General features: G+C 41.3%; 1 protein-coding gene across 1 annotated transcript in view; it reads right to left on the reverse strand.

Annotated features, from left to right (window-relative positions):
- Positions 1 to 15,357: 15,357 nt before the first annotated feature.
- The window catches only part of LOC139696074 (cell adhesion molecule DSCAM-like), a 69,421-nt gene continuing 64,488 nt past the window's right edge, over positions 15,358 to 20,290 (reverse strand). The window contains exons 6-7 of the mRNA XM_071594698.1: positions 15,748 to 16,121; positions 15,358 to 15,488 (exon numbers count right to left, since the gene is read on the reverse strand). Of these exons, the coding sequence (XP_071450799.1) occupies positions 15,358 to 15,488; positions 15,748 to 16,121 (505 nt within the window). The remainder of the gene's footprint in view (positions 15,489 to 15,747; positions 16,122 to 20,290) is intronic.

A 20,290-nucleotide genomic window follows, 5' to 3' on the forward strand; every position in this document is an offset into this window, starting at 1 on the left:
CGCATTGTGGCTCATGTCGGGACAAACGACGCCTCGGAACGTGGATCTGAAAAGATCCTGCGCTCCTTTAAGGAGATGCACTCGGAGGTGAAACGAGTCGAGGCAGAGTTGAAGGTCTCAATTAAATTAAGTACATGTAGTATTGTGCCGCGTGTAGACCGCGGAAGGCTCGTTTGGAGCCGCATTGAGGGTTTAAATCAGAGATTACTCGGATTTTGCCGGGGAATCGGAGCGGACTTCGTTGATCTGAGGCCCGTCCTCTCATCGTGTCGGGTACCCCTTAATCGCTCCGGGGTCCATTATACTGCCGAGGCATCGCAGTTGGTAGCGCGTAGGTTACACGAACAGGTTTCGAAGGATTAGCATAGCTGGTAGGCAAGAGCGTAAGTCATATATTGGGAAAAATAAAGTAGAATCCAGCGCTTTTTATCAATTCAGTTCAGGTTATGCCTCTCATATCCCCAAAAAAATTGAACAAACAAACACTTGCGTTAAAACAACATATAACTCACGTAAATTTAATAAGATTGGTGCCTCTACATACATACAGGTAACAGATAGCAATGCAAGTGAATGTAATTCTTTTGCCTCTGTTAACCACGGATCGTCTCAAAACAGTTTTGTTAGCGTACATAAAACCGAAAAACAATAAGTAATAAGGCAAATTAAAATTATAACATTAAACTGCCGTAGCATTAGAAACAAAATATCGGATATTGAACATATTTTTGTCAGTACAAACGCAGACATAGTAGTTGGAACGGAAAGTTGGCTCACGGGAGATATAGCAAACAGTGAGGTTTTTCCAAACGGTTTCACAATTTACAGAAGGGACGGACCAAATAGGTTGGGTGGGGGAGTATTCATTGCAGTAAAGTCACATCTTAGTAGCCAACGATATGAATGCGACGTAGATGACATAGAAAGCGTTTGGTGCAACATTAAGGACTACAACGGCAGAAGCCTATTCGTGTGTTCCTTTTATAGACCCCCAGATTCTAACACAGATGTCCTACACAAGCTCGACAAACAAATATCCACTATCAGCAGCAGACAAAGCAACAGTATTACTATAATCGCTGGTGACACAAATCTACCGTCAATTGACTGGGACAACTACTGCGTAGGAAAATCTGCCAAAAACAGAGATTCATGCCAAGAACTCCTTCATATATTCACAAAACACTCCTTAGAACAAATTATTAAATCACCAACACGGGGCCAAAACATACTAGATATCTTTGCGACTTCTACGCCCGAAATCATTACTAACATTGAAATAATAGACGGAATCAGTGACTATAAGGCTATTCTTGTAGAGTTAAAAACTAAGTTCGTCAAAATAAACGAAGAAAAGCGTATTTTAATATACCTATACAACAAGGCAATTTTTAACGGACTAAGAGAATATTTAAAGATAAAATTACCAGAATACAAGACAAAAACACTGACAACCAGTACAGAGAATACTTGGAATTATTTCTTAAATATTTTACGCGAAGGAATGAAGACGTACATCCCGTCCAAACTCAAATGCGACAGTAAGGAACCTAGATGGTACAACGGGGAAGTCAGATCGGCATTAAGAAGGCAAAGAAAGCTACAGTCAAATTTTAAAAAGAGTTTAAAAAGTGACGATATAGTTTATATGAATACATCCAAACAGCAACTAAAAGAATGTCGTAGTAAGACGAAAAGTATTATGCGCACAGCACTACACTCTTTTAAATCTAAAATGCTAAGCGAATATCTTGAGGAAAATCCAAAGTCATTCCGGTCCTTTGTTAGGGTAATACAGGGTAAACATCCAACTGTTCATTCTTTGAAGACGGAAAATGTGGAAATCATTACAGATAGCGTGAAAAAGGCAAATATTTTAAACCATATTTCCCAGAGCGTCTACAATAAAAACACAAACGCACCAACGATCCTCCTAACCCACCCAGGGAACACATGAGCGATCTTACACTGACCAAGGAGGGAATAGTACATCTGCTCCGTTGTATCAAAGCACACAAGGCACCTGGTCCGGAAGAAATACCTGCTAGAATATTATAGGAATTAGCTGAACACGTTGCCCCGTTTTTACATATTGTCTTTCCAAAATCGATAGAAGAAGGCTCAGTGCCTCGCGACTGGAAGCTAGCCCATATAACTCCCATCTATAAAGGCGGCGATAGGGATAAACCAACCGATTAACGACCCATTTCTTTAACATCGATCTCTTGTAAAATATTGGAACACATTATTGTCACTAACATTATGAGATTTCTTGATAGTAGGATAATACTAATCCACAACCGTTAACAAAACTCTAGTTTTTACCCTCCTATTTTAATGTTTAGCTTAGCCTTTTTCTTTCTAGAAAATCGCATAACCTTTATTTTATTAATATTGATTCTCATCCCATTCCTGTCGCACTGAATTTCCAATTCACTAAGCAATGCGTCAATGCTTGCAGCCCCTTGGCTGACAGACAAACTAAAGCTTGGTCATCAGCAAACCTAACTGATTTTACGAATTCCCCGCCCACTTTCATTCCTACCTCAAGTTCTTCCCATGCCTCTTTAATCATTTCCTCTGCATACAGGTTGAACAGCAACGGTGATAATGGGCAACCCTGCCTTACACCTCTTCCTAACACTGCCCATCCGGACTCCCCGTTTCCCACCCGCACCTGAGAAGTCTGAGACATGTACAGGTTGCGGATTAGCCTCCTTTCCTTCCAATCTATTCCTATTTTATGCAGAATACTCATTAGTTTTTCCCAATTCACTCTATGTAACACCTTTTGGAAATCTACGAAACAGGCGAATATGTCCTGATTGTATTCTATATTCCTCACGATTAATAATCTCATTACTGCAATGGCATCACGCGTACCTCTCCCTTTCCTAAACCCAAACTGATCATTCCCTAAGTAATCATTTGCCCTACTCTCTATCCTTTTGTTTATGATCCTGAGAACAACTTTAGCTGCGTGGGAAATCAAACTTATTGTCCTATAGTCCTCACATGATGTAGCATTTACCTTTTTCGGAATAGGAACTTAAACTGATCTCACAAAGTCTTCCGGCAAGATTTCTTCCTCATAGATACTACGTATCAGCCCATAAAGTCTCTTCCTCCCACCTTTTCCTAAGCGTTTCAATACTTCCGCGGGAATGTTATCCACCCCCACGGACTTATTTAGTTTCATCTCCCTTAATGTCCTTTTTATCCCATCGTCGAGTATGCCTGGACCTAAGCTAATTTCCTCTATGTCCTGTTCTTTTTCAATGTCTAGCTTTGTTGGTCTATGTTGTTTACTATACAGTTCTTCTATATATTCCTTACATCTCTCTTGGATCTTTCCAATGTCAACTATTATCTTACCCGCCTTATCTCTAACTGTTAGCATACATATCACTTTCTTACTTCCCGATAAAAATTTAACTTTGCTGTATAGGGCATTAATTTCACCCTTCTTCTGCAAACTTTCCATATCCTCGCACTGCGTCTTCCACCATGCTTCCCTTGCCCTATTTGTTGCCCGCCTCAATTTATTATTTGATACTCTGTACTTCATTTTGCCGTTCTCTGTATTTACATTCTTCCATTTTCTCCGCTCATCCATCTTTGTAAATCTCATCCGTGATCCATGGTTTCCTAGTCCTTTTGGCGTTAACGGTCCCAATAGTGTCTTTTTCGGCTTTAGACAACCCTTTCTTGATGCTTTCCCATTTTTATTCGATAGTACTTAGCTCTTTTTAATCCTCCATTATTTCCTCTACCGGCTGTTTGCACTCCTTCCTTTTCAAACCATTTAATGCTTCTACATTCCATTTTCAAACCCGCCGCCCCTGCCTTGTCTTTTTGAAACGTACGCTACATTTCATAACAACTAAATTGTGGTCTGAGTCCGCATCCGCTCCCGGGAAGCTGTGCGAATTTATCACACTGTTCCTAAACCTGTGTCTAACCAGGATATAATCTAGCTGATACCTTTCTGAGTCACCTGGCATTTTCAATGTATAGCTGCGTCTTTTGTGGTGTCTGAACCAAGTGTTGGTGATGACTAACCCCTGTCTCCGTCAGAACTCAACTGCTTTCTCCCCGCGGTCATTCCTCGTGCCTAAACCGTAGTCACCCACTGTACTTTCTTCCATTAAAAGTGAACCAAACAAAGTGGCGGGTCCATTTTTTGATGATTTTTTTCCAGTATTAGAGTAGCATCATGAGTATTTATATTCCTATTTGTTTATGTTTCTTTATGAAAAAATATGTAAATCAGTGTGATGGTTTTGCATCATTGCATCAGGTATTTATTACATTTGACGGAAAAATCTTAGATATAAATATAAAGAGTTGTATTGGTTGTACAAGTGCTTTCATGAGAGTTTATTTCGCGCATGGTTTTTTTATCATCCTTCCCACGGATACCTCTTGAACTAAAAGAGTTCTTTGAGGGGGAAAACAAATGGACCAATCGATGGGAGTTCCAATCAAAAAAAAGTTCGAAAATCATTAAAAGGGGCCTTCTCTGATTCTACCATCGGTCTTCAGTACTAAAACAAGCATCATCAAAGTGGCACGTATTTTTTCTCGTAGGCTTAAGTAGTTAACGCAACCCTGATGTCGCAAGAGGTTCCTGTCAAACCGCGTGAGGCAATCTGTTGGCTCGGTGCAGTTGCGGACGAATTGACTTCATTTTCAGTATTTCCTCAAGCACGTGCCTACGAGCGACGCCGCCGTAATGGGCTCCAACATATCGAGCGGAATGGGGCCTAATTTAATCACAACACGTCCCGACGCACCAAGCACCGTTCGTTGTCCCAATTCACTCCCCTAATTTTTATAGCCGCGTCTGTTTTTCCGACTTGAAGGTCGAAAGATTTAGAAACGCGCACGATAATTCCCACCGCAGCCCTTATCCAGCCCCCAAACCTCCGATTCAATCATCTTTCACTGCAAAACCACGTGCTAATCCCACTAGAGGGGAGTAAAAACATTAGAGGGAAAGAAAAAATACATTTATATACAAACTCATATAGATACATTTCTATGTATTTATTTACAATTACAAGCATATAAAAACAGACGTGACGGAAAGCAAGAAACACAATAAACGAGGAAACACTTAGAAATTGCAGTGAGCCTAGCCTATCTCTCTGGTATGTGTATTAGATATTTCGTTCGTGTGTGTTTATATATATAATATATATATATATATATATATATATATATATATATATATATATATATATATATATATATACATATATTTATATATATATGCATACATACATGGGCCGATGTTCTTAGAAAACCTTAGAAACACTAACTAAAGAGACAGTTTTGCCTGTTGAATATTTCGGGGGGGCGCATCTAACTTTCTCAACGGGTGGAAGAGAAACTACATATATATGTGTGTATATGCATACATACACTCACACACATATAAAATCACTCACCATATATGGTATATATGATGGTATCATATATACCATCATACATAACACATTCATATAAATATATATTATACATATATGCATATATATATATCCTATTTATATATGTATATGTTACTATATACATATATGTATATATATGTATATATATATATATATATATATACTCATATATACAGAAACAGATATAAGGAAAAGGGATAGGAACACATATAAAGGACGAACACAATAGAGGTGGGGAAGGCGGAATCGAACGGATCACAAGAGTAAAAATATTTCCTCAACCGGGACTCGAACACCGGATCTTTCCACTTGCCGGGCGGATGCTCTTAACCACTTGAGCTATCGAGGATAGTCAATTTACCCTGAGATCCGTGGGTCTAATATGTCGCCAAGCGCCCCGATTCTTTCAGCCAAGAGATGGCGTCAGGGGGCTGTTTCACCCACCAAAGGAGAAATAGACAATACACAAGGAAAGGAAAGGACAGTGGGTTAGAATTCATACAACATCATACAGGAAAGGAACAGTGCGTTTCGTGGCACGCATAGCCAGAAGAAAGAGATGAGCCACATTGGCCAAATACACATTCAAACACGAAATCCCGCCAAACGGCGAATAAATACTCATATATACAGAAACAGATATAAGGAAAAGGGATAGGAACACATATAAAGGACGAACACAATAGAGGTGGGGAAGGCGGAATCGAACGGATCACAAGAGTAAAAATATTTATATATATATATATATAAATATATATATATATACTGATGGGAGTGGCCTAAAACTGTTACTTCCACCCCTTCCCTCTCCCTTTCCTCTCCCCAACCATTCCTTTCACCCCTCCTTCGCCTCCCGTTCTCCCCTTCCCCTGGCCCCCTTCCCTTTCTCTCGCACCCCTCACCTCAACAATTCCAGCAGTCATTACTTCTACATCTTCAGAGGAAGACGGATTGTTTCCGTCGAAATATCAAGAAAATACGTGTGAGTGTTCTCTTTTTTTGTGTTTCTATATTATGTGTTACTGTGTATTGTACTATATATATATATATATATATATATATATATATATATATATATATATATATATATATATATATATATATATATATATACACAGGGTTCGTCCGTAAAATAAGTGTACTGATTTTTTCCCGCCGCTCCAGGCGCGCCCAGCACCGCTCTGACCGCTCTGACCGCTCTGACGGGCTGCGATTGGAGGGGGGTATGTTGGCAAGCGACGCTGAAAAACGCAGTCGGCTCTGAGCTGTGGTGTAGTGAGGAGCTCTGTTAACGCGAACCTCCACGCTCGACCCACGTCACGGAACGCGATGCCGAAGTTTTTGGAGCAGCGTTATTCCATCAAATTTGCGGTACAGCTTGGGAAATCGTCGACCGAAACTGTCGGTATGATTAACCAGGCTTACGGGGAGTCAGCCATGTCCAGAAACATGATCTTTCGGTGGCACAAGATGTTCGTGGAGGGCAGAGAAGAGGCCGACGACGAGTCTTTGAGAGGTTCCCGATGATGCCTTCGCGGGAGCGTTCCAGGAATGGGAACGCCGCTGGAACAAGTGTATCGACTCACAAGGGTCCTATTTTGAGGAATATTAGCTTAAGATATGTAAAAGTGTAATTTTTTTCCTGAGCTCAGTACACTTATTTTCCGGACGAACCCTGTATATATATATATATATATATATATATATATATATATATATATATATATATATATATATATATATATATATATATTTCTACTCATCCACATAGAAATAGATGTAAGGAAAAGGGATAGGAACACATGATAAAGGACGAATACAGTACAGATGGGGAAGGCAGGTGAGAACACTTCACTGTGGGATGGGGTGGGTCTTGGAAATACCATGGGAATGAACGAGAAAAGGGAGAGAGTGGAGCAGGTGAGAGACACATCTCGGGGGAGGGTTTGATGGGAGTTTGCACGGGCGGCATTTTAATAGGGGATGGGAGAAGTGGGGGTAATGGAATGAGAAGAATTATAATGTAATATGCATCGAGTCCGAGCAGTTGACGAGCTCGAGAAAAAAATGTGTGCAAGGGCACGAAATTGTTTTGAGTTGAAGTGGCGTGATGAAGGGAGAGGATGCAAATAATTTATCAATTGACAGGTGTGGAGGAAAGCGCATTGGGGAGCCGGGGGAGAGGCGGAAGGGGAAGAAGGATAGGGAAAATCACAGTCATAAGTAAATGCGGTGTGCTGAAATGTGAAGAAAGGAGTCATTGAAATTGGAGGCATGACACTGCTGGAAACAAAAGAGCAGTGGGAAAGGAGGATAAACGTTGAAGAAGGTGTTGGGAAGCTTGGGAGGGAACGCTGGGGGAGAACGGTGCAAGTGACGCGCAGTGTCAAGGAGCCAGATGGGAATGGGGAATCGATTAGTGGTTGGGAAAGAGTGACCGTCTCGAAATTTCGGATAGTTTATCGAGATAGTAATATCTAACTCCGACAACTGACAAGGGAGGCATTTCGATTTCGAAGGTCTGGTTCTCACTTATGATGGGAATAAGGAGTGTTGCGAAGATCTGTAATGATTTCAGGTGCATTCGTTATTTCGCCATTGGAGCTCAACTATTTGGTGTTTTTTGCCAACTTCCAGAACTTAATGTATTGTTTTATATACGAGGGTCATCCGGAAAGTAGTACCCGTTCGTGCCGCATGAAGTGCTGACGACGCGAGTAGCCGCTGGACGAGGTCAGATAGCTTCAGTGGCTTGTCTGCCTTCTCTGAGCCAAGTTGCGTGACGCTAGCATTGCCTGTGTTGTTTCTGTGATTGTTTACAATGTTTAAAAAAATTGAGAACGCCGCCAGTTGTGAAGTAAGGGCAGTGATTAAATTCCTCAATGCAAGAAACGTTCGCCCATGTGATATTCATCGCCAATTAAAGGAGGTGTATGGAGACAATGTAATGGACGAGTCGTCTGTTCGGCGGTGGTGTCGCAACTTCAACATGGGGAGGGGGAACACACACGACGATGAGCGTTCGGGGAGACTGTCTGTCATTACAGACCAACTGGTGAGCTCAGTTGACGAATTCGTGAGGAACGATCGGCGCGTCACAATTGATGACATCTGTGAGCATTTTCCCAATGTTTCTCGAACAATTGTTCATGAAATTGTTAAACACCATCTGCATTATGCAAAAATTTGTGCAAGATGGGTCCCTCGCGTATCTCAATGAGCTGGCGGCGAAGGACTATGCAGCAGGAATACAGAAACTTGTCACACGTTATGACAAATGCCTTAATTTGCTTGGAGATTATGTTGAGAAGTAGTTTAAAGTATCCTCTTTCAAATAAAATTTTTTATGTTTGTTAATATTTACTTTTGTGTCTTTATTTCACGAACGGGTACTATTTTCCGGATGACCCTCGTACATTCCTTTGCCCTCGCTTCCCCACTCAGCTTCGCTTCACTTTCCTCCCTCAATAGACTCTCTCCTCCCTCTTTATGTCAAGCACACGAGTCCATCTCCAGATAAAAAAAACAATTTTCTCGCTTTAATCTATTTCACTTCGATCAAACTTTCTTTTTTTACTACTCCACCGAGTCAGGTGGTTGCTCTATCGAGATGTCAAAAAATGAGTGTTCTTGTTTAATACTTAGTCCTGTGCTTTGTGTCGTTCCTGCGAAACACACCAATTAAACTGAAATCCTAGCAAGGGGAAGAGAGAAAAATCAGGAAAATGTTTCGTTAAAAGTAGGGAAAGTTGGAACGAGCGACATCTTTCTGGCGATCTCAAAAGTGGCATGATATGAAATGGTAAGGGCTTGGAGGATATCAGGCGAGGATAAGATCAAGATAAGAAGGCATTGACCTCGAAGAGGCAAGTGGTATGCTCAAAGAAGATTGTTTACAGACAAGAAAGCGTCAGGTGGTGGCATTCGAGGCGAGTTTAGAAATCTATACTTATCGTAAGAGATATCGGAAATGTAGCGGGCTTCGGAAGGAGGGATGGAGGAAAAGGTCGGAGATCAAATGTGCAGATATCATAAGAAATAGTACACAAGGGAGTCGAGGAGGAAGAGATGATATGGAGCACTGTGAGAAAAGAAGATCTAGATGGGCAGGGCACACCTCAAGATTGTGGATTTGTTAGGAATAATCAGGAACAAAGCGAAGTGTGAGTGAAGACCCCGCGTTAGGAGCGTCGAGATACAAATATATGCAGTTCAGGGGCAAGAGTAGTCACACGACAAGGAGTATCAGGACGTAAGGGAGTAAAGCTTTAGAAAGGGAAGAGTGTGAGGGCTGCAGTCAAAACGCTATTTGAATTGAAATGCCGACGAGTGGAAAATATAACCAAGAGTAGAATACACCCAATTCCAACAAATCCTGAAATATGGTCTTTGAAATGGAATTTAACAGGAAAATATCAGCATTTAGAATTTTTTGCATTTCAATTTTTATCACAAAAGTTTTGAAAGCTCTTGAAGGGGAAGTTTGAGAAGCACTGTTAAATTGGAAAGATTGCCAAGTGCTTCTCTATCTTTTCACGCTTCCGGGGCAATTGCGTACTTGTTCCGGTATTGCGTCACGCGAAATCGTTTATTGACTAAGCTAACTGTTATACCCCCGCAACGTGAAATACCTTTACGCATCAGTACGTCGTGTGAAACTTTACGAGTGCCTCTAAGCTAGCCCATATTGACAACGTAAGGAAAATTAACGACCCTGATATTATCGAGGAATTCCTGCTACAACGAGTTAGCAGTGACTCGAACCAAATCTCTCGTAATTAATGAACTTTTTGGGCATCACAACCAGTGCTAATTTTCTTGTTCACATTCATACAATCATGATTACTTTCGCGATTAATCTGTTTACACTTATTTGTTAAAATCCATCAGTGAATTCCTGGGGCATTAGAAAACCTGCCTTTGCTTTTCTCCTCTTTTGCGGAGTGGGTGCAGGCACAATTCCCGTGGCATCTTTCATTGTCTTAGGCTGTCGCTCAGTTACTCGAGGACAATAAAATTTACGGCTGCAACATGCGTCAGAGATTACGATTATTGGAACAAATTTCGAACGTGAGCAAATAGGATAGATGGAGACGGCTTAAATGCTCCGCAATTAACTTATGAGCCAATTCTCCTGATTTATTGGTGTAATTATTATGACCGGCACGCAAGAAAGTTTTACGATTAAATTTATCAATTGTCACCATTAGTACCAACCGTATGCATCGGGCTATAATGAGGCATTCAAATCATTTTTAAACCGCGGTTCGTGACGCGAGTAAAGGCAGCTAACGGTACCTTTCCCCGAGTACATGGAATACATGTCATGAAAAGGCGTGTATACCCGTGCTAGGCATCGGATGGTACACCAATGGACGACCGCCACGCATGCGCGTATATTCCAGCTCACGAATATGCCGCTCTGAACTTTGAAATTCACGCCGATTACGCAGTTCTCCATTCTTAAAAACCATTCAATTTTGCGTACAAATGGTTTAAATAATAAAGTGGCGAATTGATAAGAAACACAAGCCTTGGAAAGTTGGTGGTTTCGGAGCAAAATGAAATGTTGCCTTCCACCGAATGAGTATTTGCGTCCCGCCATCAATATGGAGTGGCAGTGGCATCAATGGGGAGTGATCAACCACTGCTCTTCAAACGGTAAAGCTATTGAAGTTTCGGAAAGGTTTCGTTAGTTTTTTACCGCAAAATCAAAATCCTCAGGAAATATTCATCTTTCTGAATATATAACGGATTCGAAACTCGACACTTTCAAACTAATCAGCCAAAATACCGAATATGCGAATGCTACTCAATTTTCTCGATCACCCGTCAGATTAGAGGAACAGTCATTTAAAACCAATTCATAGTCACTAACAAATCGCAAGAAACAAATGCTAAATCTTAAACATTATCTCTACTTGATTAATTTCATCAGATCGCGTGCCCGCCACCATTTCTCGTCAAGGTTTGTTCCATTTTCATGACGTACTCCATGCAGTCGGGGGAATCGTAGGCGAGGGAGGCAGAATTAGAAAGTAGACGTCATTTAGAGCATGTGCGAAACATCTCGGAGACCACGAAACGATGACATGCTATATCACAATATTTAAGAAAAATTAAACTGGTGAGCAAGCTTTAAACGTTATGGATATATCTATTCACCCAGTTTGATTTAGCCATGGATAGAGGGAATGGGAGTGTTCAGAACGAAATACTTCTTAAAACACCAAACTGATGCTGCGTTTTTCATTTTAAAACTAGTGGTCCATTATGAATGTTTACAGAATATATTGCGACATTAAATCTGTCTCTCCTCCTCACTGACCACAACTTTGACTTCATGAAAAGGCTTGTACGCTCCGATGACCATTCCAATGGAGGGAGCAGGAGGAGTGATGCCTGCCTGCTCCTGGTACAGGGCCATTCATCTGTGCATGGGAGGAGATACGTCGTCTGGTGGTTGAAATACATGAGCTTCTTATGAAGTATTTTTAAAGTAATCTACCGGTTGATGTAGGTTTTGGATGGTCACATTACCAAATAAATAATATGTCGCTCCTTACAAAACACAACGACTCTGAAATGGGAAAAAGGTGTGACTCAACAAAACTAAGGAAAATCGCGGATGCAACCGATCGAGGTAATGTGCCACGGCATCGCCAGCGGAAGGGAGTCAGGTGCCACGGCGAACGCGGGAACACACACCCGAAGGGAAAAGCGAAAATGTGCTCAAAGGGTGCCCGGAGAAGGGATGAGGCGGCCTGAAGATGCAACATGAGATTTGTGGACTGACGTCCCTGAGCACTGAGGCCGGTCCATGAAAAAATCAACGGCGAACGAGCGCGTATATGGAATTAAACAGGAAATTGAACGCATTTCCGCCATATTCATTGACGCAAATTAATGCGAGATTTAACGGGAAAAAATTAGAGTAGAAATTTGTTTTGACTTGAATCTAACATGAGGTTAACTTAAAGTTGCCCTAATTTGTTTCGCGCTCGTGTACAGAGAGTATTACAGCTTGTAGAGAGACTGCACGCATTATGGGTGATTTCCCAGAAACCATTGCAAATGATGGCATCCATAAATAAAGATAAGGTCAAAGCAATAATTATCGGCCCCGGGAGAAGTTAAAGGTGGATCTGCGTCACGCAAAATCACGGAGACTCAAAACGGAACTGTGGAAACTTGAGTGATTTGACAGAATTCCAGAGAATCGATGGATTTCACGAGTTTGAACCGACGTTCTCGTTGAGTCCTTTCGTGGTAAGCGCGCCTATGGTGTCGCTCCTTTGCCTTTCTTTGACAGAATGGACGGAGGAGGAATCAGGGAGACTGGCCGGGGAGAGGCCTGTTTTGATGATTGAGAAATGTTTTTTGCCGGAAAGATGTCTTCTTTACACGGTTGGTGCACACTCGCACTATCGAAATTCTGCTATCGCACTCCTAGTATCAAAAATGTAAAATATTAACCCTTATCGAACGCAAAGGGAAAAACTTCAAGATATTCGGTGCAGATAGATACCGCAAGATAACGGTAGCTAACGTGCTGGCTTCCCACTCAGAAACATGGGTTCGAATCCCGGGGGTGTGCGTTTGGTGCAACATTAAGGACTACAACGGCAGAAGCCTATTCGTGTGTTCATTTTATAGACCCCCAGATTCTAACACAGGTGTCCTACACAAGCTCGACGAACAAATATCCATTCTCAGCAGCAGACATAACAACAGTATTATTATAATCGCTGGTGACACAAATCTACCGTCAATTGACTGGGACAACTACTGCGTGGGAAAACCTGCCAAAAAACAAAGATTCATGCCAAGAACTCCTTCATATATTCACAAAACACTCCTTAGAACAAATTGTTAAATCACCAACACGGGGCCAAAGCATACTAGATATCTTTGCAATTTCTATGCCCGAAATCATTACTAACATTGAAATAATAGACGGAATCAGTGACCATAAGGCTATTCTTGTAGAGTTAAAAACTAAGTTCGTCAAAATAAACAAAGAAAAGCGTATTTTAAAATACCTACACAACAAGGCAATTTTTAACGGACTAAGAGAATATTTAAAGATAAAATTACCAGAATACAAGACAAAAACACTGACAACCAATACAGAGAATACTTGGAATTATTTCTTAAATATTTTACGCGAAGGAATGAAGACGTAAATCCCGTCCAAACTCAAATGCGACAGTAAGGAACCTAGATGGTACAACGGGGAAGTCAGATCGGCATTAAGAAGGCAAAGAAAGCTACAGTCAAATTTTAAAAAGAGTTTAAAAAGTGACGATAAAGTTTATATGACTGCATTCAAAGAGCAACTAAAAGAATGTCGTAGTAAGACGAAAAGTATTATGCGCACAGCACTACACTCTTTTAAATCTAAAATGCTAAGCGAATATCTTGAGGAAAATCCAAAGTCATTCTGGTCCTACGTTAAAAAAATACAGGGTAAACGTCCAAGTGTTTATTCTTTGAAGACGGAAAAAGGAGAAATCATTACAGATAGCGTGAAAGAGGCAAATATTTTAAATCATTTTTTCCAGAGCGTCTACAACAAAAACACAAACGCACCAAAAGATCCTCCAAACCCACCTGGGGTACACATGAGCGATCTTACACTGACCAAGCAGGGAATAGTACATCTGCTCCGTTGTATCAAAGCACACAAGGCACCTGGTCCGGAAGAAATACCTGCTAGAATATTATAGGAATTAGCTGAACACGTTGCCCCGTTTTTACATATTGTCTTTCCAAAATCGATAGAAGAAGGCTCAGTGCCTCGCGACTGGAAGCTAGCCCATATAACTCCCATCTATAAAGGCGGCGATAGGGATAAACCAACCGATTAACGACCCATTTCTTTAACATCGATCTCTTGTAAAATATTGGAACACATTATTGTCACTAACATTATGAGATTTCTTGATAGTAGGAAAATACTAATCCACAACCACGACCCTAATTCTGAAGTTAATGCTGAAACGTTTTGTTTTTACAGAAACCAGCTATTAGATCAGTGCAATGAACCTGATTGGGATTAGTTTCCGCTCTGCCGCTTTAAGTGCGAGTAGTATCACTGGCTATCGGCTGAGACGTTTAATATCGTTCGTAGGAATAACGGGAGAAGCGAATAGAAGCAGACTTGGTTACAAGGGTGGAATACGGAAATATTCTCGTCATAATGAAGCACGCTAAAGAATCCGTTGTTTAGCGTTTCACATGACGGACTGAGGATTAAAGCTGTATTGATTTCCACACACCACTCAGATTTTGATGAAAAATCCACCACCGACACATAAATCAAATATTTCTTGCCGTTCTTCAACCCTCACCATTCAGAAAGACGGCCGATGAACTGAGACATGGTCTGGAAAGCTAAGTAAAACTTAACAACCAAGCAATTCTAGTCGACTCGGACCGAAGCGATCTTCCGGTCGAAGAGTCAGTGACAGGTGGGTGGCAAGGCGCGCTAATAGTTCGTACGCAGTGGAGCAGGAGATAATTCAGTTCGACTGACCGGAAACTCGGTCGCTGGACCATGAACATTCAATGTGTTGCATCCGGCTTTGTGCTCACTCAGCCCAGCACTAATAAATAGGGCTGAGGACCACCGTCCATACCAGTTATCCGGGCTGATAAACCACGGCGCGGTGGAATTCCAGCAAATATCCCTTCGTCTCGTGATTTCCACGAGGCCATCGGGTACCTCGCGGGTGCTGGGATTTTGGTTCCGATGGCGCGACTGACGTCTCACTCCGCGAATTTCGAATCCAAATGACGTAGCGGAAACCATACTTAACAGGCACGCAGCGTTGTTGATAATATAAGCGAGATGGGGGTTGTCCAGAGACGAATAAGTACCTACGCACTCGTCACGGTACTCTTATATCTGGCCTCTGGAGCGAAGCAATGCTTTAAACGCTGAAGCAGCGAAAGGTAAACTTACGTCCGATGCTCGACCAGCAAGACCAAGTCCTTGAAGTAAACAACAGAGGTAACGGTTTGACACGGGATCTAAAAAGAGAAAGAGAGGTGAAACGATTGTAACATATAGACTTACAAAGGTTGCCGCCGGGACGTCTCTTTGGTGTCAATGCAAAATACTGGAAGCGCACTGATGACGTGTGTGATTCGTCGGACTTAAGTCTCGATCTAAGGTCGCAAACCCCGTGATATGATGACACGGGGACACGATGCGTGGTGAGGGAACATACGCGGACAAGGGAGTCAGTTTGCCTTTGGTGGGGCTCTTTTCTTCCGCGTCCCCACTTACCAGCAGAGAGCAATGGCTGGCCGTCCTTGAGCCACGTGATCTTCCTCGCGGCCACCCCGCCAATGAGCGTGCAGTTGAGGGAGATGGGGGAGCCCGCGTCCGCGACCACCTGCTGCGGGTGCAGAGAGATCTCCAGCGTGTCGCCGCCACTGCCACCGCCACCGCCCGCCACCTCCAGGTATACCCGCCGTCGGTCCTCGCCGGTGGCGCTGCTGGCCGTGCAGACGTAGGGCCCGGCGTCTGAGGGCGAGGCGCGCGGGAAGTGCAGCACGGTGGCCTTGGGCTGGGGCCGGAACGGGGCCGCGCTGCTTGGGTGAGAGTCCCGGCCCGGGCTGTGAATCTCGTGCAGCGACCCGTCGTACTCCTTGTACCACCTGAAAGAGATCGGAAGGAGGATGATGGCGACCGGAGATGACTATCACGCCAGATTCCACACTCGCCATTTCCATCATCAAAAAGGGAGACTTAAATACCATCTGTTGGGACAAGCGGAATCAATCCATGATGTGATCACCAATTGCAAAACCGTAAATGGATTCAGACATTTACCACTGCAATCCCATTGTAGATATGTAGTAAATTTAAACGTATTTATTTGCAATCATGTTCTTTTTCCACTCATAGCCTACTCCTAAACCTTTGGCGTTCCTCCCTACATCAAAAGACCTCCTGCATCTTCCTCTTCAAACTACCCTGCCTCTGCTCGAGAATATTACTGGCAGGTAAATTTAATGTTCCTAGTTCTTCAATTTATTACACCCGTTAAATATTTATTCCATATGGAAGTTGGTAAACCGAGTCTATATGCTTTTTTCATATATTTACTCAAACATACACATATTATAATTATAAATCATTGATGTAAGGATATTGTACACACTTGCAGGTAGCGGCAGCATCCTCGAGAAAGCACAAATTGCTACCATAATTTTCCATACTCTCGTTTCCTGGAGCAACGCACAGATTCTAACCTTTTCTAGCCAAGGCTCGTTCTCCTTAACCCAATCGATCCAAGGCCAAACCAGCATCTCCTTTGGAGTTAATTTTGTTCCTTTTTTATTTCCAAGTAAAATTAAAAATAATTCCACGGATAGTTGTGGAGAAGACGATATGTTATTGCGCAAATTTCGAGGAAGAAGAAAGGAGGCTGGGGCAGGAAAATATGCGGGATAATAGAATGTTAAGTATCAAATTGGGGGTGATCAAAGAAGGATGATTATAATTACATGGATTATTGATAGTAAAGAGGAACACAGGCATTATGTAGGCCTGAACAATAATTTGTTTTAACGTGCGGTCTAAGGGTATTCAGTGTCCCCTTAGCATGGGCTTAGAAGTATAGCAGGGCTCAATCTCGGCGTTCATCGGAACCTTGACCAGTAAGACACACGCACTGCTGCTACCAAGAACAAGCTGACGTATTTCCCACGTAAGAAGAATGCCCTCCTTTGAAACTTGTCCGCTAATAAGTTGAATGAACGAACCCACGTTCGTAGATTCAAGAGTTGCCATTACGGTTCTGAATGCATTTCTATTCCATCATAATAATTCCCAGAAAGACAATTGAATTTGCTCTAGCGAATTGAATGCAAATTCCAATATGATGGAATAAAGAACCAATTTGTCTCCTATTCATTTACATTAAAAAATAATGCGTACTAATGACAAGCACTCTCTGAATACGATCTTCTTTATTTTTTGACGAAAAAGGCTTTCTTATGTTAACTTAAATTAAATGCACTTTTAATACCGTTAAATTAGAAATACATTTGCAATTAATACCTGTCTCTAATATTAATAAAATAAATGATTGGTCCACAAGATACTTTTCTGCAGATTATCCACGTTATACTTGTGATAAATGGTAATGGTGAATTAACATCACTAGATGTAAAATAAATGAATATATGAATGATTTTAACTATATCAATCAATACTAATCAAGCGATGATTATAGTTCACTAATTTTCATACATATATTGTTCATAAGCATATTTATGCAAGTAAAAGCATAGTTAGCAGGGCATGGTGGCTTACAAAATGACTTAGAAAGACTGAGATTATCCACATGAGAACAGCTAGATGCGAATTTTCAAGAATAATGCTCGATTCACTTTTAACAGGATACAGCTTAAAAACCGCATTAGTCCAACACTGCCGATAGAGAGCATTTTAGTTACTTTGTTTAGAGCTCCAATTCAAGGGAATTCAACGATGATAATACAATCGTGAAGACGATACCATATCCTATCGTCGAAATATTCAGACTTGTACCTATCTATCGAAGTTCTCACCTCATTTCTGTACCCTATCAAAAAGATAACATTTCTGGGCTTATTTGACAAAAAAAGCTTCAAATTTCATTCCACAGTGGCATAAAATTCATTCTTGGGGGCAGGAGCAAATTTTGTTCGCGCACAATATCATTTGTCATAGTCATCCAAACATAATTAATACTTCATAAAATGCGAGATTGGATTGGGCGCATACACGCGTATAACGCATTCTCAAGCGGAGAAGACAATTTTGCACGTAGGCCATTTGGTGTACGCATCTCAAGAATGTATCAGATTTCATTATTTACTAACTGTCACCACTGGTCTAATATTTGTTTGGCGTAGCTCTCCACTAAATCATTACATCGGCATGTCTCTGCATATTCCTCTGCATTCCTGCACTTTGGCACCTTCCACCATTCGTTTCCTCAATTTCTGGAATCTAGCTCTGTGGAATCTACTGCCCATTTTCCATTGACTGTCTTCGTCTGTATATCGTGCTTCAAAATAAACCTCATTTGATTACCCTGTTTTCACCGAATTTTCACGAAATATTTTTCTTCGCCTACTCTTATAAACTCGTCATAAGTAATTCAACACCTCCGTTTGAACTTCATGAAATATTAGCACTATATTTGTACTTACATAGCGAAACAAAAACATATTGGTTTTAATTGCTTGTAAAAAATGGACATAACCTGTTAGAAAAATCATCACCAAGAATTTCCCCGTTGAATTTTAAAGTTTAAGACAGTTAAAGGCAGTTTAAAAGGAGCCACAGCAACGGCATTCATTTAAATAGGACCAAGAAAAAGTCAAACCTCTCGGTCCAAGAAATTTGCAATGGAGGTACAAAAGATAATTGTGGGAAGCCCGATAAACAGTTATGAGCACCCAGAGCAATCCTCTCTAAGAATTCAAATCCCAAGCAAGTGGTGTTGAATTTTTAATGGAAGACAATTAATTTTTGAACCTTGAATTAAATGCATCTATTCAACATTCCCGTCATCACTTTTGAAACACAATTTCTCTTTTTTTTCGATGTCGGTAGCGCTTGATTATATATACGCACTGCGTATTTTTTATTGCTTTTAGTAATAATCGTTTCTGATTGAAATATAAAATAAAACAAAAAATTTCCCGACCATTTGTACTTCATTTTCAAATACACTAAACTTAACAAGCAAAGATGAAGTCTGAATCCCACGATGCGCTTCTCCACCGCGAGCATAAGATGCATTCTCCGAGACAGTGAAACCCTTTGACATTGGGATATCATTCAAGGGGAAAATGATGAGTGGGACAATCACTTATCAGTTTGCATATTATTACGTTTACAAAGAAGTTTTTCTGCATCAGCTTAAATGATCAACTGTTCCAGCATCATCTATGATGAAATTCAGCGTAGGATAGAAATCTGGGTCACATACTACGGACTACGGAGTGCCTCGAAGCACGGGGAGTGCTGAGCAGAGTTTGTTAGCCGATGCGAGGGCTAGTCAGGAGCACTGTTTAGTGGAACGGGCAAGATTGGAGGGAAGAACGAGGGGGCTAAATTGCAACAACATTCCAACCTACCCTTGATGCATGACTGGGCCCTATGCATGCGAGTACTTTCAACAATTCGCCCCTCTTTTCAAGAACCGCGTGAAACTCCTCCGACTGGACATCCTGTCGCATGAACCACTGCTTGGGAAATCAAATTACGCAAAAAATAAAATACCTAGTAGTTACCTAACGAAGATAAGTAGGTAAGTGTTGATAACAAATAATGTTATTCCGACGTTTTATTTTAATTAAAATTTTTTATTTACATTTTCGTGACTTAATATTTCCACCAATGTTGTTTTTTCAAATGGTTCGGTCTCTTCCCGTTTTTTTTTTCATTTTCTGCGTTGAAATGACCAACCGAAGCGATATGCACTCCCAAATTAATAAATTCTGAAACAACCGTTGAACAAATTAAGGTTTCAGAGAGCAAACTTAAGCATCAGTAATTCAATCATCGGTGGATTCAACCATCGAATGCCTCCGTTTACCAACAAAACAACCAACTCTCGACTCTTATGGCTTAGAAGCCGATCGGTTCTGCGAGCCGGTACTGAAACGATAAAACCGCAGACTCAAAGCATGGGGCTGAGAAATTGCTGTCCAGCGGCAAAGCAGGGGATTATGGGGAATATAAAGAAGGGGATTTTATGGGAATAAGACAAGGAAAAAAAATCGGACAAATAAAAACGGAATGTCCTGTTCTCATTTAAAATGGT

The sequence above is a fragment of the Hetaerina americana genome, unplaced genomic scaffold (genome assembly GCF_022747635.1).
Source record: "Hetaerina americana unplaced genomic scaffold, ioHetAmer1.1.p SCAF_67, whole genome shotgun sequence".
Classification (NCBI taxonomy): Eukaryota; Metazoa; Arthropoda; class Insecta; order Odonata; family Calopterygidae; genus Hetaerina; species Hetaerina americana.